The following is a 27605-nucleotide window of genomic DNA, read 5'->3' as shown; positions in this document are numbered from 1 at the left end:
TTCCCATCGAAAGAAAAACACCGTTCTCTTTCCTGTTAGGTGATGATTGCGTTCCAAGCAAAATATCACGGCGGTCTTTACGACTGCTTTTAGTGTCATTTTCAGAAAAAAAGGGAAGGGAGATCAGTTCTGAGATTTTTCTTTGAAAGTCCCCGCCACTACATGGTCAACCATCGATATCTTTAGCTTAAAATATCGACTGTTGGCCGTGATATAGTTTTCACACAAACCTGGCACGAAATAGTCGTAACGAATAAAAGAGGAGGTAGAAACGGATGCAACATTCATAACACGAATAATACGTGACGCGAATATGGAAACTTCGAAATCGTATATTTTGCGCCGATGTTCGTTGAATGGGTAAAATGTTATGCGGCAGAATAGTATAATTCGAACCTATCTCCCTTGCAGAGCCCGGAGTCTTCGACTGCCCAATCGACGTAAAGGCCAGGTGTGTCTTCCCTCGGCCCTGCACCAAAACGAGGGCTCTTGGGATCCGCGCTAACCTCCACTGCATGGATCGTAACTTGCATAGAACCAGAGATACAACTGCGGAAAGAAATAAAAAATTATCAAACGCCGTACGTGTTACTATTATTCAAAATAAAAAATTAAATCAAACTGTATATCGAGGGTAAAGCGCAATTTCTGAGCGAACGATCTTTTAAAGAATTCGTAGAAATTGTTGTTATCAATAAAAAAGAGAGTTATTTTTCTCTTAGTCTGTGTTAACGAGCAAAATAATTAGATAGATAATTACGCTCTCTTAATAACGCAATAAATACACACTAGGGAGACAAAATATACTCTTGATACAAGAAATTGTCTTTTGCAAGGTTATCATTATTTAATAAGGTACCTAAATATCGTATCATTCTTTTGTTTCTCCTGAGTCTCCGCTAATTCTAAAGCAGCTTGAAGAGCTCTACTTTCTTCGCGTAGAGTCAGAAGTTCAAGTTCTTCTCGTCCGAGTCTGTACTCCAACTCGGCTTGTTGAATTCGAACATCGATGTTGCTGGAACAAACGAATGTTAAAAAATAAAGGAACCACTTAAACTAATATAATTACGTAATTATTTTATAAATGTTTAATTTATGTGTTAAAGAACTAGATAAACATCTAGCTTGTCGAGCAAAGAACTGTATTATTTAGAGTAGACGATAAACATCCAATTTCTATTTACTCACTCGGTAATGTCTAAACGCTCTAGTGCTAGTTTCAAGTTTTTAATCGCCAGACGCTTATTGTCTGCGTCGCGTCGTAACCTCTGGAGCCTTTCCTCGGTGACTTTCCTGTCCGCCTCGGTCAAAGGTGGTGCACCGTTACGCAGTGCTAATCGGTTGCTCAGGGTGTTACACAATTGCCCTTTCAATCTGAAATGTAGCAATATATAGCTGGATATTTACAATATTTTTATCGAAATAAAGTTCAAGATGAAACACTAATTATAAAATCAGTTTGTCTGGTTTGGATATTTTTTTTTATTTTAAGGGGGTAGTCTCTTAAAGGTGGGTGTATGTTGCAAAATTGAACCATCTTTATTAATTTTATTTACCTAAATGTTACATCCAACGCTATAATTTATTTTCGCAATTTATTCAACTATCCTTTGGGAATACAAAATAAATTTTTCAATAATTCTTATTGACTTTTCACGTTTTTATTACGCCCACTTAAGAGACACGTGCACAAAATGATGAAACCTCTCACGTTTGAATAATATTCTCTTTGTCACGCAGAGCGACTCGAAGAGCGTCCAGCTCCTTATAATGGTCCCTGTTACGATGTCCAGCGGGCGATGTGACTCCGCCAGAAATGCTTCCGCCCTTTTTTCGCCTCGGGGTCGTCGACAAGGATACTTCGATGCTGGCCATCTGCAGAAAGAGTAAGTACCTATAAATACGATTCTAATTTTGTGCAGGATCTACTTAAACGAATAAGTTGGTAGAATGAGATCTTTCATATTTATGAGATACAAATGATATTATAAATTAAAGAATAAGAAGCATACGATCTCTATAAAATTAGTAAATTGCGTACAGTTCATAGTTAGTACTTCAATGGGCTGTTAAAGTTGGCGAATCCTATGCGCTCGGCTGCTATGGTCAGCAGACCATAGACGCTCGTGTTATGCTGTTTTAACGACGTCTACAATCTAAATTGGCAGATCTTATAGCTCTTTCGATGGTATCGCATGTATTTCCAGAACGATTTTAGCGACCAAACATTAACTTAAATAAGAGATGAGTTTGGAATTGCCCAATACAACGCAATGCCACAACACGAATATATAATTTTGGTCAAAATTTTAACCGACTAAAATTCGTGCAGAAACGTACGATAAAATATCATCTCTATTTGGTGTACCAAATACTTTCTCTGTTATCGAGAAATATAAATCATCATGGTTACGATAGAAGGAAGATGTTTCTCGCCGTTACATCCCTTCTGGACGTTATAGCTGAAAGTGCAAGTTGTTTGACTCCTATATCGCGGTAGGCTCAGCTGGAGGTACCGTAGTCCTTCCGAACCTACTGGTTTTGTTCTCGAGGATGTTTACTTTATGGACGCGATTTAAAAATATTCGAAACTAGGGGGGGTGGCAAAACGGCACGCGGTATAAATATGAATTTATCGTTCCATTAAACCTATGATTTGTGATGATCGTTGGGACGAGATGTCTCGACCTTAATGGACATGCACGTCGGTAGTATCGACACCATGGACTCGGTACTGTACACGATGCTCCATGATCCTCGAGAAAGCAATACGCCGTCCCTCTCGCTGGCTTACAGAGCGGGGAAGGTCAACGCTGGCCTTGACTGCACAGCAACCAGAGAGGAGGATCGGATCCGAGACCTTGCTCGTCCCACACGAGACCATCGACTACATAGATTCGCTCGCAGAAAATTTGCACCCAACCGGATGTCTCTTCTTAGCCTACAAAGATTCTACGAGCGTCGTTAAACCAACTTGTCGAAACTAGGACGAAATTCCCATTTTATGTTTGCCTGTCGAGCACGTAAATTCGATCGTGTTTCACCTTCGAGCGATCCGGTCGGTTAAACCAGAGAGAAATCTTTGTTATCTGATATACAAAATCCTCTCCGCGGCAACGCTATTTATACGAGATCCTCCTTACAAATCATGATCATCGCCGCGATGAATCCTTTTCCACCAGACGCGACAACGACCTATCTTTTACCATTTATCGTACATCCAAATACCATGGTCCTTCATTCTGCAGGTTTACTGTACACTATAACTTACTTTAAGTTATAGTGTACAGTATTTCTGCTGATTTCTTTCTCTTGGATCTAGAAAACTGTTTAGCTTTATTGGAAAAGAAAGAAACTATTTAAAAAATATTTTAATCCTTGAAAGGCTGCTATAAATATTCTGATGTTTATAATGGGAGGTGGCCATGTTTATAAGGTCAAATTTATTTTTGTGGGAGTTCAAATTTCTCCATTTTGAATTAATGTTCATAGGAAATGTTTCAGATATTCGAAGAGCTTATTTAGAAAATGTTATGAATATTCTGATATTGTTTATAATGTGCAGTGACCATATTTATTGTTATGGGAGTTTAAATTCCTCCATTTTAAATTGACATTTCTATCAATATTTTTGATCAGAATAATCGTTATTGAATAGTTCAAAGAATGAAATTTCAAGATTGCAGAAAATATGTACTTATTTGATTACTAAAAATTTTTGCTCAGACTGAGAAAAAATATTGCGAATATTTATTTTTGTCGTACTCTTTAAATTCTAAGGCGTTGCATGCCACTTTATCTTTCGTCCTCTTATTATAGTGTCGCCCGTAACAAGCATCATCAATTCTCATAAAATTATGCAAATGTATTTGAGAGGTTCTTCCTAAAAAATATCGAGCCCCTACATCAAGGATGTAACAATATCGGGCTTAAGGGATATCCGGTTCATGATTCCTTCTTACCCGGTTGGTGGTCTGTTGCTTCATCTGAGATATACTGTGCTCACAATAGTCCCATATCAGATCCTCCTTCATCGTGGCACAGTATCGAAGGAAGGAAGCACTGACCAGTACTTTGCATTGTCGGAAGGGATAGTAACTCTCCTCGAGGATCAAAGTATCATGACACTGTTCCGTACGAGGCTACGAAGGTTAACCATTTTGTTTTTATCTCGTGGGAACTTGCAATATTTATAAAATTTGCCCCCATAGGAATTATCTTAGTCGTCGAGTTCAGAGCGAAATTTAATATTTAATCGAACAAAACATTATAATATCGTTAATATTTTTAACCTCTTCTGATAGAGTAACGCGTATATCTACTTTGAAATACATATGTGTAATTTTATTTTTCGGTTTCAAACGTGAAATTCAATCGTTAAAATAATTATCTGACTTCAACAAGCATGCATTATCTTTCTAAGGATCAGTTTAATCGATTAATTTGTTTGTTTACAAAATGTTACGTTACAAAGTTTGTCAACGCGTTGATTTAGAATCCGGTAAGACCACATACAACCGCGTTTAAGATAAGCGATTTCTTGGCGACACCTTCTCTCCGCCGTGCACGTTCTTCGTGCTTCCGAGCCCTTCCATGCCTATTATTCGACGTCTGGTCATGGGATTATCTCCAACTAAGATTTATGGCGCGAAGATTCATGGCTATAGAATAAAACTTCGGACAGTAATAGTCGTACAATCCTATTTCGCTCGAACCCGGAGAAGCACTCGAGGTCTGGCGAACTCGTAGATAAATTTCAACCGTTAATAATTGAAAACAAAAACAGAGGTACTCGACGTTTATATTTTTCAGCGCATAAATTTCAAACGTGCTGAATTTTTTCGAAATAACAATAACAAAAATTTAATTCTCCATTTAAATACCATCGATACTACCGTGTACAGAAAATTACGTGATTTTCTCATACATATTCAATGTGTGCAAGAACTCGGGTGTCCAAAATACGAGGACTCGTGGGCGACGTTTTTTACCAATAAACCGACGCGACGCGTCGTTATGGCACGACGCTAAAGACGTATACAGCAAGAAAGCCAATCATTCTCGAGTTCAAAGATGAGATGTTGCAGCGTTTTGCTGCAAATCCATCAACGAGCCCTCGAGTATGACTACGGTAAACGGTTGTTGCTCATCCTCTTGTTTAGCAAGTAGTCATTTTTTTGTTGTCGTGCTCGTGGGAGAAAATCTCATCGTTTTCTCTTCATTATACTTCTATCACATTACTGAGTTACATAATTTGCCCTCTTGTACTATTCATTGCATTGGCTACCTCGTTTATTGCATGTCCAAATTCTTGCAATAATCGAGGTTCTACTATACGTTGATTATTAGAATACAAAATTTCACATAAATATAGTATGTATTAACAATATCGTTGACATTTACTCAAATGTGAGCAATTCAAAAATTCATCGTTTTCTCTTCATTATACTTCTTTCATGTTACTGATTGTGAGTTACATAATCTGCTCTGTTGTACTATATTCATTTCATTGGCTACCTCGTTTATTGTAGGTTCGAATTTCTGCAATAATCGAGGTACTACTGTACGTTCATTATGAGAATATAAAATTTCACATAGATACAGTATGTATCGATAATGTCGTTGATATTTACTCATTGCATCGACTACATCGTTCATTGCAGGACCGAATTTCTGCAATAATCGAGGTACTACTGTACTTTGAATACAAGAATACAAAATCTGTTTCAACTCGTAGAAAAATTTGTCCGGTATACAATGGGTCGAATAACGAGATAATAGAGAGGCGTTGGAAGTCGGAGGACTAGATTGGATTTAACACTTCTTCCCCTCGAACAGAGAGCAGAAGTGGGAACGGATGGGTGGCGATATCGACACGTGCATTCCGCGAATTTCTTCTCGTCGTCGTGTAAGTACGGTGCAAAAAGGACGATAGTCGCTGCGTGCACGCAGGAAGTGGAAATTTATTGCGGAATTTGCATGGAGAAGACCCTTATTTCTGAGATAAACGTACCACCCCCACCGTCCCTCTGCGTTTGCAGGAGGCGATAGTTGTACGAAGAGAACAAAGGCTTCGCGTTTATGTGCCTTGGCCTGTTTTCAAGTATCGACGAATTCGACGAACTATATCGCGATCGATGGTATCTCTGGGAAGAAACTGTTCGATCCAAACGTGCAATTTCGTTGGAACTACAGCGTTTTTCCCCCCGTTAGTATGGTGTAAATTTTTCATTCCACCCAAGAGTTTTATAAATGTCAGTAAATAGATTGAGGATAGTTTTTAGAATTTTCGATAAAAATAATTGCATGCTTTAGGACAATTTTCTTCCAAGTAAAATATTATTTAATCTTTGCACGCTAAATGAAATATCTAATATAATTCGTACATCGTTTTCAACCCTCTCAAGTACAAAATATTTAACCCTTAAGTGGACTCTCGATCTCAACTGAATTATTTTACTTAATGTTGATTTTTATCAAATTGATAAATGGAAATCAACTTTCCTTTAAAGCATTTAAAAAATAATAAACTAATGGAGGATTACATAAGATTTCAAATAATTACATGTACAACTATTAGATAATTGTTAGATTAAACTTCCAATAATCCACTTAAGGGTTAAAATAATTTTAAAACGTCGTAACTAAAAACTGTCACTGATTTTATATCTAATAAATCTAATAAAATACATTCCACATAAGGAAATAGTAAAATTATTGAAGGATGCACCATGAATATTTTCAAAAGTGACTACAATTCTTAGTTACGATATTTTTATACGTTTGGATTTTTTTTATATATTTTTACTAACACGTAGTAAAATTGTACAATAATTTAAACTCGAGGCCAAGCGAATTAAAGGTACAAATTCGCTCTGAATAATCCGTCTATATTCGCGTGTAATTCCGCGAACCGTGTTGTTTCTCGGTAACTATTAATCCCGAAAATATTTTCTCGGACACGAAACTTTCGAAGGGCAATGTTTCGACACGTTAAGGGAACGAAACCTCTGCCTTAGGTGCTGCTGTTCAGACAGTAAAGGGCACTGACTCCTGGATCTGCAATCTCGCCGACCCGATCTGTCTGAGCCTTTGGACCCAAGGGCGTACTGCAACCGAAATTTCGTCCAAACATTTCGAAATTGATCGCGACACAATTAACTTCAAAAGTCGATACCTTTTAAAATTCTAAATACACTGGTATTTAAATTTATTATCGATCGAATCCCCATTAGTTTCTCCATGTCTTTGATATAATTCTTAGTTTTTGAAGAAATCTAACGAATCACCTGAACGTAGTTAGTATTTCTAAAAGGCTATATAATATTAGTAAAATATTTCAAAAACTAGGGATTCAATTGTTTTCGTTTTTGGGATTTATTTTTATCATTAATATTATTATTTTTTTTTGACATCTTCACATATCCTTATATATAAATTTTAAATACACAGGTGTCTAAATTTATCATCAATCGTGTCCATTAGTTTTTCCCTATCTTTGATATAATTCTTAATTTTTGAAGAAATCTGACGAATCACCTGAACGTAGATAGTATTTTTAAAAGACTATATACTATTAGTAGAATATTTAAAAACTAGGGATTCAATTGTTTTCGTTTTTGGAATTTATTTTTATCGTTCAGAACATATGCCTATCATTAATATTATTATTTTTTTTTTCGACATCGTCAATTTATTCCCAATGTTGTTCATATATTATTAAAAAATCCATCATTGTTCTTTAAATATTCTAATTGAAAACGTTATGTACAAATATTTTTTTAACGTCAATAAATATTAACTATCGTCTTGCAAAAGAAATACTCGATTTTCAAAAGTGGTTTACTCAGTAGATGTCGATTTTATTACTCGTTTATATATTATTAAAAAATCTATCATTGTTCTTTAAATATTCTGATTGAAAATTTTGTAACGTCGATAAATATTAACTATCGTTTTGCAAAAAAAATATTCCATTTTCAAAAATGCTTTACGCAGTAGATGTTGATTTTATTACGGTCCGTGCTTTTTATAACGCTTACAAGGGATTTTCTTCCCCATATAATGCTCTTCCGCCCCCCTCCCCCTTCCCTCTGATGGAATGTTCATTGAAACCGAAAGCTGGCGCGGAAAGTTCGCAGTAACACGCGGAATACGAACGAAAAATATCCTTTTGGCAGCCAAGGATCATCCACTCGCGGAACATTCTTGGCTCCTGGCAAAGGGGATATCCTATCGACGTTGATGTAACTTCTCTGTGTCGACGTTCTTCTTCATTATTCATATCGGGACCCCTGCATGTACACAGCACGCTTCTCCCTCTGTCCTCGGCTTCTTTTGCTCCTGCTTTTTCCTCCGCGATGGCAAAACACGACTTCGCGGATGCCCGCTCGAGCGTAAACATCGGGACGGATTTTTGCGGCGCGCTCGGAGAAGTCAAAACCGCTTCAACGAGTCTGACAACGCACATTAATCGCGGCTGGAAAAAGCTTAGGAAATATAGCCACGACCGGTGAAGAGCGCGATAAAAGATTACGGAGTCAGTGTACTTAAAATGAAATACGCGCGTGTTTCTTTGTTAACGAAAACGAGTGAATTACACCCACCCACCCTCGGAAATTGTCACTGTATTTTTATTTCTATTTCTAGCGCTGTTATTTTTGTCTTTATCTCTTATCAATTCAGGGCAGAAATAAATTTAGGCTTCATAATTGATAAACCGCGTTGGTTTATGATAGTACTGGACAATTAGACTTTCGTGAGTATGTCGTTTTAACGTTCATTTCGTTATCGTTGTCGCTCTCCCCTTATCTATTGGTATTCAAGAACTAGCATTTCACGGTCATCAATATATAACGAGTCCCAGTAAATATATCTTCCGTTGATACCATCTTTCGAGAGCTAAACACATTCCAATAAGATGTAATAACCAATGTTGCTCGTGACTATTTTCTCGCGTGAACCGCAACTATTATTGTCGCATTAACGCACGTAATAGCACGATAATTTGATATTCATTCTGATAGTCGAGTGGCCGTTAATAATGCTACGTTATATCTACACGCTAGTCTAACAATTCAATTAGAAATAATGCTTGGAAATTGAAATCTGTCAAAGAGCTGTTTATTTTAGAATTTCTGAAAATACATAGTTGTGAAAATTATTTATTCAATCCTTGCTTAGCAAATTTAGGATGACTTCTAAGTTTATTAATTGCTTTTTCTAAATAGTGAGCTATAATTGTTAACTTTATACATTATTTACTGTGCAATTTATAATCTGGTAAAGTTTATTACAATTAAATTAAAGAGCTATTTATTTTACAATTCCTGAAAATACATATTTGTGAAAATTATATATTCAATCCTTGTTTAGCAAATTGAGGATGACTTCCAAGTTTACTAATTCCTTTCTCTAAATAGTGAGCTATAATTGTTAACTCTATACATTATTTACTGTGCAATTTATAATCTGGTAAAGTTTGCTAGAATTAAATCAAACAGCTATTTATTTTACAATTCCTGAAAATACATATTTGTGAAAATTATTTATTCAATCCTTGCTTAGCAAATTTAGGATGACTTCTAAGTTTATTAATTGCTTTTTCTAAATAGTGGGCTATAATTGTTAACCCTATACATTATTTACTGTGCAATTTATATTCTGGTAAAGTTTACTAGAGTTAAATCAAACAGCTATTTATTTTACAATTCCTGAAAATACATATATGTGAAAATTATTTATTCAATCCTTGCTCAGTAGGCTTAGGATGACTTCCAAGTTTACTAATTACTAGTAGAGTTTTTATTTAGTTAGAATTCCTTAAGAATGGATTGGTAAAGAGTAATTTGGTGGTTTTCATGAAACAAAGGGTTCAGAATTTCTGGGAGGTATTTGACGTTAAAAAAACAATTCTCGAGAATGCTGCGCCAATGGTTGTCCGTGTGTGGACGTGGGGCAGTTTTAATAGCACCCGCACGGGCACGGTCCCAGGGGCCCGAGTGCGAGTTGAAGGGACCCAAACGAAACACAGTTCGGCCCATGCATCTGCATATAAATCACTGGCTGGACAGCCTTAAGAAGCCGGGGGCTATCGCGGACCCGCCAATAACCGTGAAACATTGCCTTCGGTTTCTTCCGATGGCGCGGTTAAAAACAGCATCCTACATATCGTTTTCGTCTTTTTGCCAACATTTGGAAAAATAAAGTCGAACGGAAGAACGATCGTGAACGTTAGGCCCCCGTAGCTTATTAACTTGGAAATAATGTAAACCTTTTTTTGAGGCTCGCAACAACGATTGCACGTTTCGTTTATTTTGATCCACGTTTCGACAAAGATCGGCAAAATTTTATTCGAATAATGGGTATCCAATTTATTTGTTCGTTATGGAATACTGTATTCAATAATTGGAACTTTTATTTAAATTTAAATTTACTTGTTATTTTATTTATTTGAAATTTTATTTTTTAGTTGAAGTTATACGGACTTGATTGATTTTGTTTTCCATTTAAAAGTGTCCATACCAGTCAGTTAAAAATAAAATGAGACTTATCGGTTTTTTAAAGGACATTAATGTATATAACACGATCTAAAATAAGAACATAGCTAATGAAATAAAAATAAATAATTCACTTCATGGGTGAAACATCGTCTTTTTTAAAAAATAAATATTACTATGTTGTTACATTTTAAAAGTGATTGCAAGAACAAACATAAATAATTTCCAAGTTGATACGAAATAGAGATAGTTTTCAACTAAATTGCAATGTGTACGAAATGGTTTTCGTTTAGCTAGGGATAACATCGATCGTGCAATATAAGAGGAGTCATTGTAAACAAAGTGTCGGTTCTATCGCAAAGAATTCTAAACGTAAGAAAGTTTCGTTTTCATTTCGTGGTAAAGAATGTCTGGATTGTTTCATTACCTTCGCTTCCAAGGTTTCCAGTTGCGCCATTCTGGGTTCCAGAAGTTGCTGTTGTGAACCAGGCCCAGTATGTAAAGCAGTCTGAAACGAATAGAAAACCCGAATTATTATGTAACGGTATTTACATTCTGATAAATTTGGTTTTTTGACGAAAGCGATGTCAACGTAAGTTTTGATCAAATTACACCATTTTTGCTGTACAGTATATCGTCAAGGATAATAAATAATATTTTTTATTCAACAAGCTGATGTTGACTGTTAACTGTTACGTTAATATAAACAAGCTTCCTAATTTGAGATTTTTAAAAATAAAATATTGTATATTTGAAATAATAACATTGAGTATGTTGTAATAATAATAAATGTTATTATTTCGAATAAATCATATTTAAAAAAATTTCAAATTAGAAAGATCGTAACCATATATGCGTTTACATGCTAAATTACGCGATATAGTTGCCGAACACTATGCGAGGCCTGTTGTGGTAATGAAAGTACGTGCTTGAAAGTCGTTAACATTACTTGTTACGTGTAATTTATAAGATACGAGCGTACTCGAGGGGCTAAACCAGTTATTCCAACTTTATGTAATTTAGCACAGAATAATTCAACGTGTCAAACGCTTTCATGATAATCAAATACTCGTTCCGAGTCTATCCAATTCTACCTTACGACTCGTGCGTCGATAAACAAATATAAAAAATCGTGCACTTTTACAGTTCAACGCGCTTTACAACGAAACAGACTGAAATATTGGGGAAAAGCAATTTCCTCGCAATCGTAGAATGGTAATGGTAATAGTGTTGGATATCTTTATTGCATCTACATACTCTGTCTCTAAGCGTCTCATAGTTTTATTTGATGAAGGAATAGAACGATATTTTTTTTATAGCCAAACATGTTACATGCGCATTTTATCGCCAGTCAGGAGGTTCCAGCGGGTTCTTTCGTAATCTTTATGTATCTGACCACCTATGGAAGTACATACTAATTTCCCGGTTCTACGGGTCGAAGTTGTATTCGAAATTACCGAGCAGCCTCCTAACAGATAGAACTCGGTTTTCTCTTATTGTATATTCTCTTTATCGGTAGCTACCATTCCTTCGAATCTGACGATTATTGCGCGCCTGTTCATTTCACAACAAATTACGAGCAATAAGCATCACTATTATGTTAAAACGCGAGACTCAAGATGTAAAGCTTTATTCAAAAAACCTTGACAGTAGTTTACAAGTATATTGGAATATACTTTTGAAATAAAGTAAATTAAGAAATGCATTTTCTTAAGTTTTTGCAATGAAAGATCAATTTCTAATAAAGATAGCACTCGTCATAAATCAGAGATTTCATTTATTATGCCTAGTGATACAAATAGTAGAAACATTTTAGAGTCCATTTTGTAACAAATTACGAGCAATAAGTATCATTATTATGTTAAAACGCGAGACTCAAGATGTAAAGCTTTATTCAAAAAACCTTGACAATAGTTTACAGGCAATATAAGATAAATTAAATAAATTAAGAAATGTAGTTTCTTAAGTTTTTGCAATGAAAGATTAATTTCTAATAAAGATAGTACTCGTCATAAATCAGAGATTTCATTTATTATGTCTAGTAATAAAAATAGTAGAAACATTTTAGAGACCATTTTGTAACAAATTACGAGCAATAAGTATCATTATTACGTTAAAACGCGAGACTCAAGATGTAAAGCTTTATTAAAACAACCTTGACAGTAGTTTACAGGCAATATAAAATAAATTAAGAAATGCAGTTTCTTAAGTTTTTGTAATGAGAGATTAATTTCTAACAAGAATAGTATTCGTTATAAATATTTTTTAAATATATTAATTAGAGATTTCATTTACTATGTTCAGTAATAAAAATAATAGGAACGTTGTAGAGATCTAGGAAAGATCGTACGAAATTTATTCAATGACTAGGAGAGGAGCGATTTTCTATACCCCGAAGGATGAACGTCTGTTTTTCGACTCGCTCAAGGCAAATGGCGTGTAACTGCAGCTCGGCGAAGAAATTGCATGAAAGGTCCGATTGTAGGGCTCGTGAGAATTACGATTTCTCGGCGTGTTCAGAAATTCTCACGACAATACCGCGGCATCATCCGGCGTGTACGCGAGGCGATCATGTGCGAGTACGTCGACCCTGTTAAAGCACAGAGACCGAAACTACGAAATCTACTTGACCCGACGACGACCCTTGTCAATACGGTGACCAGTGTTGGAACAAGATCCGTGGAATTAATGCTACAATAGAAACCGAGTAAACTTTTGGTTCTATTTTCGGATGTGGGTCGCTTCGAGCACGTCAGACTACGAGGAGTACTTTGCCACATAATACCTTGTTAAAATTTTAGTACAACGCGAATGACTCGGAATAATTATCTCGATATCGAACGAGAGGACCCTCTTGACAAATTTATTCCGACGAGGCTTGATATTATAATCTTCAACGACCCTTCCGCTTCCGTGAACGTTAAAAGGTTTAACCCTAAAGGCTAAAATTTGCTCGTAGTCAATATCGTGGGAGAAAAAATTAAGTCTCAACGTTACAACGGTGGAGCAATTTAATAAATAGTGCGACGTAATTTTAAACATTGCATTACATCGCAGGTAGTAATCATTGATACACGATCGACCTAGTTACTTTCCAACAATAATTACATTTCGATACATCGATGAAATCTTTGCACAAATCGGACTAATGAACTCCGAGGGGCTTACGCATAATCCGTTCGATCCATCTAAATTACACGACTATGAAATCAATTTCATGCGTCCATGAATCATCTTCTGCTCAGGCAAGTATATCACCGATTTACGTCGACTGTTCGCGCGAAAGCAACCACTCAACGATTCACGGATAATCCGGCTACGTCTCCTCGTAATTACAACTGTCTTTCGCGAAGCATAATTGACTCGTCGTTCGATGTAACGCGAACGCGATATGCACGGTTGATGAAGTTTTAAACGGCACGCATGACCGATAGGATACAAGGCGGTATAGAATGTATCCTTCGAGTCATCGCTAAACAAAGAATCCGCGAGTTATTACGAAGGCGTATGCTTTGTCATTGATGCACGATGAAGCCTCCTGCTTGCCGGACCCCGTGTTTAATCGAAGCGATTAAAAGCATCCTCGTATTACCTGCGAGTTCGTTAACACTAAATCTACCGCGACCGGCCAAATGACCGTTTTTAAAATTTCGTTTAGAATTTCTAACGCACAATATTATTTTAGCGCCATTTAACTTCATAACTTTTCTTATAGTACACGTACAATGAATTTTACAATATTCACTTCTATTCTCATTGTTTGTTTTCTGAGAAAAATATGTAATCTGTCTTGCCTGCCACGATCGGTCTCCTGACCGGTTGAATGATTTATATTTTTTTGTAAAAAACTGGACAAAAATTGGTACCAAATTCTGGTTAACTTTGATGTAGAAAATATATGTAGAACAAAGACGAAAGGAGAGAATCTACAGTTTCCACTGTCTTAGAACAGTCTAACAACGCGTATTAAAAATAGTTAAACTTTACACACATGCAGTTTCGAAACTATTCATGTTTTCTTCATAACTGAGGCATCGTTGGAAGCAGTAAACCTTCCCCTTTAAAATGGTTTTTGGTTTTTGTCAATCGGACTTTCCGTTTTCGAGATATCGTAATTTATGTAAAAGGTAATTTTTTAAATTCCACTGTTTCTCGCTTCCCCGTCTCAGAAAATGTTATTAACGTGTATTAAAAATAGTTAAACTTTAGACGTGTGCAGTTCCGAAACTACTAGGGTTTTATTAATTATTAAGGCATTGTTAGAAACGGCAAAGCCTCCCCTTTAAAATGGCTTTTGGTTTTTGTCGATCCGGCTTTTCGTTTCTGAGATATCGTAATTTATGTAAAAGGTAATTTTTTTTAATTCGACTGTCTCATTGTCCGACTCGCGTACAATAGCCTATTAACGCGTATTAAAAATACTAAAAGTTTAGATGCGTGCAGTTTGGAAACTACTAGTGTTTTATTTATAAATGAGGTATCGTTGGCAGCGGTAAACCTTCCTCTTTGAAATGGCTTTTGGTTTTTGGCGATCGGACTATCCGTTTCGGAGATATCGTAATTTATGTAAATGGTAATTTTTTTTATCTCTGTCTTCGTCTTAGGCGTCGGACCTCTTTGTCGCACGTGCGTGGTGCTGACCTAACCCGTGTACGTGACTGTCGTGACCCAGTTGCGGCGTAGTATTTCCAAGAATTTACTACTCACTGTTTACTATTGTCACGCGCGCGAGAGCAATGAACTCGCGAGCGCACAACGAAACGTAAAGAAACCCTATCTCCGAAACTAGCCACCGCATCGACTTGAAATTAAAATCGCTATATCTCCGGAACTAATAAAGCTGTCGACTTGTTCGAACGCTCGTTTTAAAGGGCATTTCATCCTCTATCTAATGATCATATCATTTACTATACTATTTGCTATCTTCTATGTTTATTTCGAAATTTACTTTGACGCTACATAGTCAAAGAAGTTTCAGCGATTCCTATTGATGGTACGGCTAGTTTACGATAAAACTTGACCATAAATTGTTTATTTAATTGAAAATTATTTTAAATACAAGATGTTTGCGTAATTACTAGCCAGCAATTTTTCTTCGTTTTCAAGGGCGTTTTATCTTCTATCCGATGAAAATTAAACAATGTTTTAACATAAAAGAGAAGGATATCTTACGAATAAACATCAAAACACAACTTTCTATACATATAATGCAAAAATTAGAAGTACGTTGCCTCGTAAAAGAGAAAAAGAAAGACATTTGACTGGTCATGATAGGAATAGGTATGCATGAAGTGCCCGTAGGTTTAGTGTTTAGGGGGTAGTCTCATATGAGACCTCAAAAAAGTCAATTTTGTTGTTTTATTTCATTTCTTGAAAGAATATACTGATTAAGAATATACTGCTAAATTTTGAGAGATAGATGTTAAGTATTGTGGATTGTAAAACATTTTTTGTATAGCCCTAAATTAATTATTTTGATTATTTGAATTTATTAGAATTATATGAATTATTTGATTTCGTCAAGCTTGAGAGCTACAATCACCTACGCCAGTGATTAAACAAATGTTTACTGTGGACGTAATAAATACTTGAAAAGTCAATAAAAATGAAAAATTTATTTTTTATTCCGTATAAATATATAAATATAATATGTATAAATTATAGCGTTAGATGTAGCACTTAGTTTAAAAAAATGAATGAATATGGTTAAATTTTGCAACGTACACATGAGACTGCCCTCTTAATCATTCGGAGGACGTGGGTATGAGCTCGCGAAGAGACACCGCGCTTTAGGAAATCGTGTAATAGTTGGCGACGGATAGAGAAGCTTCCATCAACCGTGGCGACCCGGAAGACGGTCTCGAAGAGATACTGGATACGCCAATTTCTAACTCGGGATTAGTCAGCAACGTTCGCGCGAAACGACTTGCTTGGAAGAGATTCTTATCGCCAGAGTAAGATTCTCTCCGTCTGTTAAGAAATCTGAGACGCGACATAAAAGGACGACTTTCCTTTCGGCAATATCCCCGGATGCGTCTGGCAATCGAGGATTCGCTTATCGCTGTTGATAGTTACCGATGGGCGCTTGATAACTCACTCGAGTTGTTTGAAAGCTGACACACGTTGGCGTCTAATCCTAATCTAATCTAATGGGGAACCCCTTTTGGCGTTGGAATGCCGCGTGTGTCGGGGTCATGGTACGTTATAATATCATAACGATTTTAAAAATTCGTGACACTCACCAGAGATACCGATCGTTGTTGAAGCTTAAATCCCAAATCTTCTTTCTCGTCGCCGCAGTCGGTTGTATAGAATAGCACACTTTTCTTCGATCCCCTGAAACGAACCCTCTTTATTATACAGGGTGTTCGGCCATCTCTAGCAAAAATTTTAATGGGCGATAGTAGAGGCCAAAATAAGACGAAAATCAAGTATACTAATTTGTTGATGGAGGTTTCGTTACAAAGTTATTAACATTTAAAGTTCCGCCTGAATCATGGCAACCATCGAGCATATGCGTAAGCGTGGGAGGTCAGGAAACGATGTATTACAGGAACCGAGCTTACCGACTTATCGATCGCCTTTCGTGTCTGCGTCAACTCTTAGGACGGCGAACGTGGTACGTTGAATGAAATCCGACAAAGCCCCTCGTTTTTGCGTCAACTCCCAGGAAGGTAAACGCATATCGTCGAATAGGATTCAACCTGTCTTATGAACATCCAGAGGGGCATATCAATGCGCGGAACGAGAAAAAATGCAACATAAACACACACAATGCCCATATTTGGGCAGAAGAAAACCTACATGCGGTTTACGCAATAAATACACAACGCCAGTTTTCTGTCAATATTTGGGCAGGCATACTTGGCAGTAAAATTATTGGTCCTGTGGTCTTGCCACAACGATTAACAGGACAATTGTACCTGGAATTTTTGGAAACGCAGTTGCCAAGCCTTCTGGAGGATGTACCACTACATGTACGCAGAAACATGTGGTACATGCACGACGGTGCACCGCCCCATTCCACACTGGCAGTACGCGGGCATTTAAACGCGTACTTTAAAAACAAGTGGATTGGACGAGGAGGACCTCAGCTGTGGCCTGCTCGTTCACCTGATTTGAACCCCCTTGATTTTTTCTACTGGGGCCACTTAAAGGATTTAGTTTACTCAACACCAGTAAACTCGCTCGACGAACTCAATTGCCGGATTACGTTTTCAGCTGGTATTATTGAGTCACGAGAAGGGGCTCATTTAGAAAATATGCGACGAAATTTCCAGAGAAGAATGCAGCTGTGCCTACAAGAAAATGGTGGCCGCGTGGAACATCTTTTGTGAGGCAGTTCTCTCTGAGTATGTGGACACTCGTGGACGGGACAATTGCGGTGCGCGTGTATTATTTAATTGAATAGTGGTGCTCGTCGAAAAGTATTTACTTGTGGACACTCGCGGTCGGGACAATCGTGGTACGCGTACACGTGGACACTCGCGGACGGGACAATCGCGGTGCGCGTGTATTATTTAATTGAATAGTGGTGCTCGTCGAAAAGTATTTACTTGTGGACACTCGCGGTCGGGACAATCATGGTGCGCGTACACGTGGACACTCGCGGACGGGACAATCGCGATGCGTGTATGCTCGCGTGTGGGTGATTTTTATACAGAAAAAAATGTGTGTGTTAAAAGAGGCATTCACCCTCTCTCTGTGAACATCTTGTCGGGCGAGTATTGATATGCCCCTCTGGATGTTCATAAGACAGGTTGAATCCTATTCGACGATATGCGTTTACCTTCCTGGGAGTTGACGCAAAAACGAGGGGCTGTCGGATTTCATTCAACGTACCACGTTCGCCGTCCTGAGAGTTGACGCAGACACGAAAGGCGATCGATAAGTCGGTAAGCTCGGTTCCTGTAATACATCGTTTCCTGACCTCCCACGCTTACGCATATGCTCGATGGTTGCCATGATTCAGGCGGAACTTTAAATGTTAATAACTTTGTAACGAAGCCTCCATCAACAAATTAGTATACTTGATTTTCGTCTTATTTTGGCCTCTACTATCGCTCATTAAAATTTTTGCTAGAGGTGGCCGAACACCCTGTATATTGCACTGTATCAGTTAGGCATTTTCTAAACATAATACAAAATTTCGATTCGTGTACATTTCTTTCCAAAGCTTGAACCATAATTTAAAATAAAATTAATTATATTGCCAAATATTGCTAAGAATTGTGATAAAACGCAATTACTTCTTGACCAACCACGCCGAATATTTGAGGAGCACTCAAACGCGTAAGAATTCGGCAAATGGTTCCAGCTTTAAGCATGTTATGTTTGCCTGGGAATCTAGCACACTATAATGTATCGGGCAGCGTTCTTGTACTATACTAACGGAGTTAGAAACGAGGGGAAGCTTCCTAAGCTCTGGAATTTACATATGTTAGACATCACTGAATTACGGCTGATTCACATTATCCGCCAGGCAACCGTCCGTTAAAGCATTCTTCAAAGAAACCGCCAGACCAACGGTGACGGATAGCGTGAATACCACTACGCAAAACCCATTAAAGGGCGGGCGGTTGCCTGACGGATAGTGTTAACCAACGTTTAAAGAAACCTAACGTACAGGGTGTCCTACTTAACTCGATCACCTCAAATATCTCGCTTATTTCTCATATTCGAAGAAAATGTTGGAGGAAAATATTTTATGAATTAAAAAAATAAATAAATTCTTGACGTTCACAAATATAGTCGATCGAATGAGAAGTTTGTTGGTATAGTGAACAATTCAATTCTTAAATATCAGAATAGAATATTAAAGACATTTTTGACTAAAGGTCCTCATCCTAAAAAAAAATATCGATGATTTTAGAATCTAGAAAAATGTGACTTTGAAATGCTTTTTTTATCATAATATTTGTCTTTTGCGAATGAATGTTTCCTTTTTGCATTTTGTCGTTTTATCGAATGGAAATTGGATATTTAAGGCGGTAAAATTAAGCGGAACACCCTGTATGATGCGGCAATATGGAGTACGTTTATAATAATCACACCTAAGTGCCTTCCCATTCCGGTTGAATGACTGATGTACAGCAAGCACGGGCGAATCAGCGTAGCAACGGATCTCGTTCATAGCGAAGACAGCAACATTGCAACCTATGTTAATTTGCTCGCTGCGCTGACATCTGAAACAGAAAATAATAGTTGCTCGTTAGGTTACTTATTTTTATTCGGGCTGTGATTTCAGTTCGTGGAATGAGTTTAATTGCCATATGATTAAAGAACAGCCTGTTTCTAACGGTAAACGATCAGCTGGTCAAATTATCATACAACGAAAGTTCACGATACTCAAAATCAATTAGAATCGTTGAATAGAACGATTTATTCTTTCTTCGAATTTTATTTCATTTTATAAACATGATTGGACGACGAGAAACTTAAAGTTCGATGTAATATATGCACGATATAAAATTATGTAATATAAAATATGTAATAGTATGTATGTATATAATAATTATTAATTTCAATATTATATATATTTGGAATGAAAAAAAAATGGTTCCGGCCGGGATCGAACTGGCGACCTTCTGCGTGTAAAGCAGACGTGATAACCGCTACACCACGGAACCTGGTATCTTTCTCTTTTTTATTGTTTAGTGGTATTTATAGTGTGATACAAATTACGTTTGTCAGTATTTTACAGTAACTAATAATATTAGTTTGACTTAAATGATAATAATACATTGATAATATTAGGTTCATTCATATAATATGATTGAAAAAAGACCTTTTTTTTACCTTTAAATTAAATTTTTCAAAAGATTTATCTATTTTTAGAAATAAATTCTATGTAAATAGAGATACATTGATTTTTTATTTTTATCAGATACATATATCTAATGTATTCTTTTTTTAATTATATTAATTGCGAGAGTAACTGTCCACCATTTACAATTTTCTGAGTAATCCGGGGATATATTTTTCCCTGCAATTTTACGCACGCCCAGATTCATACAATAATTGAAAACTGATACGACACGGGCTTCATAATAGAAGCAGTTTCACAGAACTGTCGCGTCGAATAATTGCTATGCAGAATCGAAATTAGTTTAGCGTATCGACACTAGTTACGATTGCAATATCGGATCTGATATTAATTATAAATTCAGTATTGCAAAGAGGTTGATTCCTTTACAAAAGTAATTATTAAAAATTTTCATATCGAGGTCGTGTCTGAAACAAATACGAAGAACTAAAATGTAATCAATCATTACATTAAAGTCTTTCTTCTTTGTAGAATCAATTTATGAACAAGCAAACACATCAGTCGTATACGTATATTGCAGTATTGCAAAGAGGTTGATTCCTTTACAAAAGTAATTATTAAAAACTTTCATATCGAGGTCCTGTCTGAAACAAATACAAAGAACTAAAATGTAATCAATCATTACATTAAAGTCTTTCTTCTTTGTAGAATCAATTTATGAACAAGCAAATACATCTGTCCTATCGAATAAATTTTTTCTATGTCCATTTTTCTATTCTGAATTTCTTTTCAACGTTGTATCATTACGTTTGCGATGTAAGCCGTGCTTCTTACATCGAATGCGACTCTGCTGTTCCAAGGCTTCAGCTTGTAACCAGCGTGTATCCTTCTCTTCCCTTTGGGAATAGCGTATCCGCGCGTTGTAGCATGAATTTCCAGTGCAATATTGGGTTGCCAGCCCCGTGTACCACGCTGGTCGCTACGAAGTCGGTTTAAACCTCTCTGCATGAACGCTGAACAGTACCCCAAGACGATTAACCACATCTCATTTAGCAAGCTGAAAAACTCTGCCCCGCGACATGGAACAATGTCCACGATAATCCAACCCTCATCGGTCAGCTCAGAGGTTTCGAGACTAAGAAGCTTAGAAACCATTATTCTTTTCATTGGATTGTCAGTTACAAATTTATACTTCTTGAAACTCGCGGCGAAAATTCTGGGCACGAGAATTCACAAAGAAACAATTTCAAATTTTGTGTTTTGCTTGCATAAGAATAAATTTAATTAAATCTCTGCGATTTTATAAGGTAGCAATAATCTTTCTTCCCCCAAATAACTTTGTTACATATTTGCTTTAAAATGCTTTTCCAGAAAATAACCAATTATTTACAACCTACAATCTACAAACATTTTCGACGCTATTAAAAATTTTCGTGCTCGTCTTTAAACTTCTGTCTCTAAGCTTCCTGTCCCTAAAACTCGTTACAAAGCAAATTTTACATTCGAGCAACGGATCGAACATTTATGCTCGAGAATCATTTTTCAAACTACAAATTGGTCAACGTATTTTAATTTACAAAAGAATTTATTACGGGGATAAAATTCTGACTCGTTAATAACCGGAGTCATCGTTGACCGCGACTCGTAAATAATTCCGCGGCTTGTTCCGTGCCGGAAATTTCACCAAGTGGTGGGGACGGTCTTTCTGCGCGTCGACGGGCAAAAATGATTGCAACTTGACAGAGATCGCTGTACTGAACCCTGTTAACCTCTTACGTTGGCCCCTGTTGTACCATGTAAGCCACGGTGAGGCCTTCGTGATACCATCGGCATTGCTTCTAGTCAAGTTATCTTGCGATTCTCAGTATGTGCTGGTCGACTAACGCCTCGGGTTCCTCGGGGATGTTAAACTCCAACAACCATCAATTTCCAAAATGGCCGCCCCGCGGGAAACATAGCCACTCACGAAATCGATCAAATTCTTCCCTGTATTTTTCCTTCGACGAAATTCGCTACGTATAAATCTTTGAAAACGAACGTATAATTATTTAAGGAATATATCCTAAAGAATATCAGAAAAATAATCAAACGATAAGTTGGAAGATTGGACTTTGCACAAAAGACTCAACATCAGTTTTAGTATTTTAATATTTTATATTTTGTTGAAGTTGGTAGGTCTTTCTTATATGTATAATTGATTCCAAAAATTTGTGATAGGGTTTCCCTATTTTTAATTATTTACGAGTGAAATCTACACCTAATGCAGTCATGCAACCCTGCAGAATGTTTCTTCCATAAAATTGTAATATCGAGTGAAACTGAATATCTGAAACAATATAATATAATATACGAAATAAAAATTAAGTCTAACGTAGGCAAAACCAATGAGCCAACGTGTCTTTAAGAAAAGGACGAAAAGTCAATTTGAGTGACGATGCATGGAATTAACTAGCCATCGAAATTACGGAACAAACAAACAGCCCATTTACAATTAAATTAGAAAACGATGAAAAATGAACGTGGGTCGTTTACACTGCGCTTAAAATCAAACACGAGTTCGCACTCGGAGTTGGTCGTGAGTTTGTTGTTTGCAGAGGTGTTCGAGAGGCGCCAGGACGTTCTTCGTCTCGGAACCAGCCCGACACAATCGACCGTGCAGCGTTACGAGTAATATACGTAAATGTATATTAAGTAACCCTACACATCGACCGGTTGATCTGCATAAGTTATGCGCGAGAAAGTTCATTCCTTCGCCCATTGCGATATCTTTGTACATCTATATCTGGCCGCACGCAGAGGAGTGTATGCGTCTACGTAAATTATCGGGCTCGTAGACATCGGGATAATCGAACGTACGATGCAGTAAGTGTCCGGCGGGTGCAGAATATTGTACGTGTAAGAGAGATTGGAAAGTAAGAATGATCGATTAGAATTAGACAGGCGGGATTACGTTTCATGGCTCTCTCGTTCGTCGACGCTATTCCTGATTATTAATTCTCTTTTTCCGCATAATCGATCGTTGCTTTCTTCCCTTCGATTCTATTTACCCGTGGAAATTGAGGAAAAGAACACGTCAGCCATCGAAGTTGAACATTTATTGACGAATGGAAAATTGCAGATTCGTTCGTGAAGCAATTTTTAATTTATTAACGGATATATTGAATCTATTAAATTTTACTCGTTATTTACCCAATTCAGTCGTTATTGTACGAGAATCTGAGTTAGGCGGATATTTGCAATTATTAATTAGAATTACCTAGTATGTCAACCTTGACCTATTGGCAACAAACCGTCGTGCATACTCGAGGGACAGAATCTCAGCAATCTCGAAACCAGGTTAGTCGTAAACGTATATGTACGTATATTCAAATATGTTCAGTAATGATGTTTCTTAATTTTGATCTGTCATTAATACGTTAATTGCCGCGGTGGTCACCGGTGACCGGCTCTTTGGACTCACAACGTGTTGCAATATTGTTTACAATAGAACCCTAATACTTGTGAAATTGTAAACAATGCTACTTTAATTTAAAATATTGTAAAATAACAAATTCATCAAGTGTCGAATATTTCTATGTTTTGCACTATAATTTGAACAAATATAGAACATGGAAAATTAGTTCATTCGAATAATAAACTATCAGCAATCTTTATATTTTAAAATAATTTATGTTCGTAACAAGGAAATTAAAGAAAATGAATAATATATCGAAAACCAGATTAGGAATATTTTTATAATTAGTAGTCGTTCTTGTTTTCGTTTTAATAATAATTCCTTGAGTTTTTTTTTAAATAAAAACCTGTTTAATATTCTTCCACGCTTAAGTCTTTTTATCTCATAAATACTCGACACAGCAACCCTAATTTGGGGGCGTATGAAATTGTTTGGCGCCATTGTACGTGCACGTGTTTCAGAACCTCTGTTTTACTCTCTTTGCCACGTGCTTTGGGTCGTTATCTTGTTCAAAGGCATATGTCGCTTTAAGAATTAATTTTTCCGCATTGCGCATAATGCGACAGAATCGCCAAGTTTGTATCTATGAAATAAAACCGTGGAAAAAGAAACTTTCGAACGTAGAGAAATATTGACAACAAAACACCACTTAATAAATTAGTCACCGAAGTTTAACAATTATACAAGTATATCTTAATTTTATATGTTGGATAACTGGACTACATCTACATAAAGTGATAAAAATGAGGAATATAATCACAAATCTTTGGCCACACATTACATTTTCAGTAAATAATTTTTTTCTTGAAAATGCGCAGGATTTCGGGGGTATGTGTAATGACTAAAAATAATTGTAATCGACCCTTGCAAGCGAAAATAATTTTTTTAGAACGATTTGAAGTTTTTTAATTTCATCGAAAAATTTGTTCACTTTCTGGAATTTTTTCCTCAAAACTGGGTAGGATGTCGGGGGTATATGTATTGACCAAAAATGATTGCAATTGAATCCTACAACTAAAAATAATTTTTTCAGAAAGATTTGAATCTTTTCATTTTCGCCGAAAAATTTTAGCAGCCCCTGTCGATTTTGCTTAAAAATTCGTTTTCTATTTTCAGTAATTCTGTTTGTCACCCGACAGAAAACTTGTCTAATACTTTTTTGTAGGTACCCATGGGCTCTACTTCAGAAAAAAATTTCATTGAAATATGTACACTATTCTAGGAATTATGATCGTTAGAAAATAGGACCAGTTTTAGGGTGTTTTTCTCACTTTACGGTGTCAAGGAACAACTTTTTCAATATTGTTAGAATTTCTACATATTCTACACTAAAATACGCGTTGTTTGCTTTTTGAAACATTAAAATCGTTCAATCCGTCCAGGAGTTATGACATTTTAAAGATTCGCATGAAATTTCGGAGAGACATTTGTGGCCTGAAATTATGTTTTCGGTAAGGAATTTTTTTCTCGAAAATGCGTAGGATTTCGGGGATATGTGTAATGACCAAAACTGATTGTAATTGATCCCCGCAATCGAAAATAATTTTTTTAAACGATTTGAAAATTTTTTTTTTCCCCGAAAAATTTCAGCACCTACACGATTTTTTTTCTCGAAAGTGGATAGGATTTCGGGGATAGGTCTATTCACCAAAAATGATTGCTATTGACCCCTGCAACTAAAAATAATTTTTCCAGAATGATTTGAAATTTTTTAATTTTGTCGAAAAATTTCACACCTTCTATTATAGTTATTCAAATAACCGGGTGCCGGATAAGCCGAATACTACTGAACCAGTTTTCTTAATTTCCCGATAAATCATTCCTGGAATAAAAAGCGATACACAGAGGTCGAGAGAGGTTTGACAATCAGAGGATATTAAATGTTTGGGTTAATTTCTGAAATTTTAAGTTTGCAACTTTTCCAAAAATTTTAAACACTCAGCAGACTATCCTCTATAATTTATTACACCAAGCATGTGTGATTTCATACTTCGCTCGCCATTTGCAATCGGTATATCCACTTCACGAATAGTATTTCAAACATACGACGTTTCTGCTGCGAGGAATAAACTCGAACCGGCCCCTGGTGTATTTTCTGAACTTCGTAACACTCCGTGGAATTCTTAGGCAGCATATAGAAATTTATCGAGCCATAATATTGCCAAGTTTAGCAGCGAAAGCATATTTATGGACAAAACCCTCGAATCAAAGTCGCACTCAAGCTAACTTTGCAAAACGTTTGAATTTAATATACACGATTATTGCTACTAAAATTATGCTGCATTGAAATATCGAAAGCACAGTGTGTTCGAGTGCTTTCATGATTGACGTATTACATATTGTAACCTCGGTAGTCTATAGCCTGCAAACGTTTAACCGTCGTATCAATTCCGAGCCCCTTGAAGTAAGGTTAGCAAATTGAATATTTACTATGGCGTGTATAGCTTGATATACGGCACAATATGCCAAAGAATGATGGGGAGGAGTGCGTTATACGTGGCCAAGAACCATGACGAAGCCGTGACAAGGACAGCTGTCTGTCAGCTGTGCTATAGGATCCTTCTACCATGTTGGAACTCACGAACAAAGCGCATCTGTTTTCCTTTTTTCGCGACAGCGAGTGCCTCCACTTTGTATCTCTTTGTCAGAAAGTATCCTTAAAGTGTTCTCCTGTACGATACTGTCACGTTTAGATATTCGAATATGTGTATACATTGCAGATAGTTATCAGTGGTGCAGGCTCGAAGCTCAAGCAAAATGCACAGGTAGAAATGGTAAAGTAGCAGTACCAGTTCTCGATCGAAATAAATACGCGTAAATAAACAGGATGTGCCTGCAGAAGGTGGTCCAACTTTAGAAGTGTGTTTTACTTTCCACGAAGACGAAAAAGAGCAGATGTATTATTATGGGCCCCGGAAACGCTTCCTCCCCGAGTTTCAACTACTTTCTGTTTGCTGCAGAGCTTTGTGAGAACACGCCATTACAGAAATTGCTGGAAATGATCTCCTTCCGTTGCAATGTATATCTCGCGACGATTTGCACAAAATTTCCGGGACATTTTGAATTTTAAACAGTTTTTTTGTATCGTTGAACGTGAAACTGGTTTTGACTATGCTACTGTTTATCTTTTATTATTAGATATCTTTATGCAAATTCATACTTTTATTAATAGAATTAATGAAATGGGAGTTTTACAGAGGGTTGTCTCAACCCCTAAATATAATAATTCCTATCTATAAGTATTTCTTAAATTTTTGCATAACTAATTGCTTTCTGTAGTTTTTTGAAAATATAATTTTCCCATAAATGCATAAATCAACCATAATTAAACATAAACAAATGGTAGAAAGCGTACAATATAAATTCCTCCATTTCATTGCATTTAAAGCAGGATATTGCAATTTATTATTCCAGAGATTTTTAATTTTCAAGCAATTTTTCTTTGTAATTTAATCAGAGTCTCTTAGAATAATTAAACTGCCATGCACCTGGGAGATCTTTTCGTTTCATTTTTCTGCCACCGACCTATACTTCTGAATATGTAAATTTCGATCCAATAACCAGAATCTACATAGCAGTAAATTCTTTCTTCCATTCTTTTTTTCAAATTCACAGAGACAATATAAAAAATACATATTTACCATATTACAAACTATTTGTAATTCTTATTGATTTATTTTTCTGTATCATATCTACTCTAATAGGGTCACAATAAATTATTATTATACTGAACGCATGGATTATCTAAAAGCATTGTCGTCAAAGCTTGCAAAGTTTTAATTATAATTGGCTATTGTCCAGAACGTATCTATAAATTTCTGATGGAAATCTTGCATCTTACGTTGGACTGTAATTGCGAATATATATGAGGTATGTAAATCTCCAT

The 27605-nt window shown here is 36.4% G+C and overlaps 2 protein-coding genes and 1 non-coding gene across 9 annotated transcripts in view; 1 reads left to right on the top strand and 2 right to left on the bottom strand.

The window, feature by feature from the left end:
- Window positions 1-27605, top strand: part of LOC122400859 — a 216242-nt gene that overhangs the window by 1605 nt on the left and 187032 nt on the right. For all 7 annotated transcript variants that reach the window (XM_043402574.1, XM_043402580.1, XM_043402578.1 and 4 more), the window contains exons 2-3: window positions 412-581; window positions 1741-1886. The gene's annotated coding sequence lies outside the window, so the exon portion shown is untranslated. The remainder of the gene's footprint in view (window positions 1-411; window positions 582-1740; window positions 1887-27605) is intronic.
- Window positions 1-27605, bottom strand: part of LOC122400858 — a 47596-nt gene that overhangs the window by 3829 nt on the left and 16162 nt on the right. Inside the window, exons 2-8 of the mRNA XM_043402572.1 lie at window positions 19553-19684; window positions 16742-16835; window positions 10927-11007; window positions 1712-1875; window positions 1189-1374; window positions 860-1015; window positions 397-549 (exon numbers count right to left, since the gene is read on the bottom strand). Coding sequence (XP_043258507.1) covers window positions 397-549; window positions 860-1015; window positions 1189-1374; window positions 1712-1875; window positions 10927-11007; window positions 16742-16835; window positions 19553-19632 — 914 coding nt within the window. The 5' untranslated portion in view covers window positions 19633-19684. The remainder of the gene's footprint in view (window positions 1-396; window positions 550-859; window positions 1016-1188; window positions 1375-1711; window positions 1876-10926; window positions 11008-16741; window positions 16836-19552; window positions 19685-27605) is intronic.
- Trnav-uac lies at window positions 20056-20128 on the bottom strand. The gene has a single exon. It is a non-coding gene; the product is annotated as a tRNA-Val (tRNA).

This window comes from Colletes gigas, unplaced genomic scaffold (assembly GCF_013123115.1).
Source record: "Colletes gigas isolate AHSC1104 unplaced genomic scaffold, ASM1312311v1 Colletes_gigas_Sc00020, whole genome shotgun sequence".
Taxonomy (NCBI): domain Eukaryota; kingdom Metazoa; phylum Arthropoda; class Insecta; order Hymenoptera; family Colletidae; genus Colletes; species Colletes gigas.
This window is presented reverse-complemented; position numbering and strand designations above follow the sequence as displayed.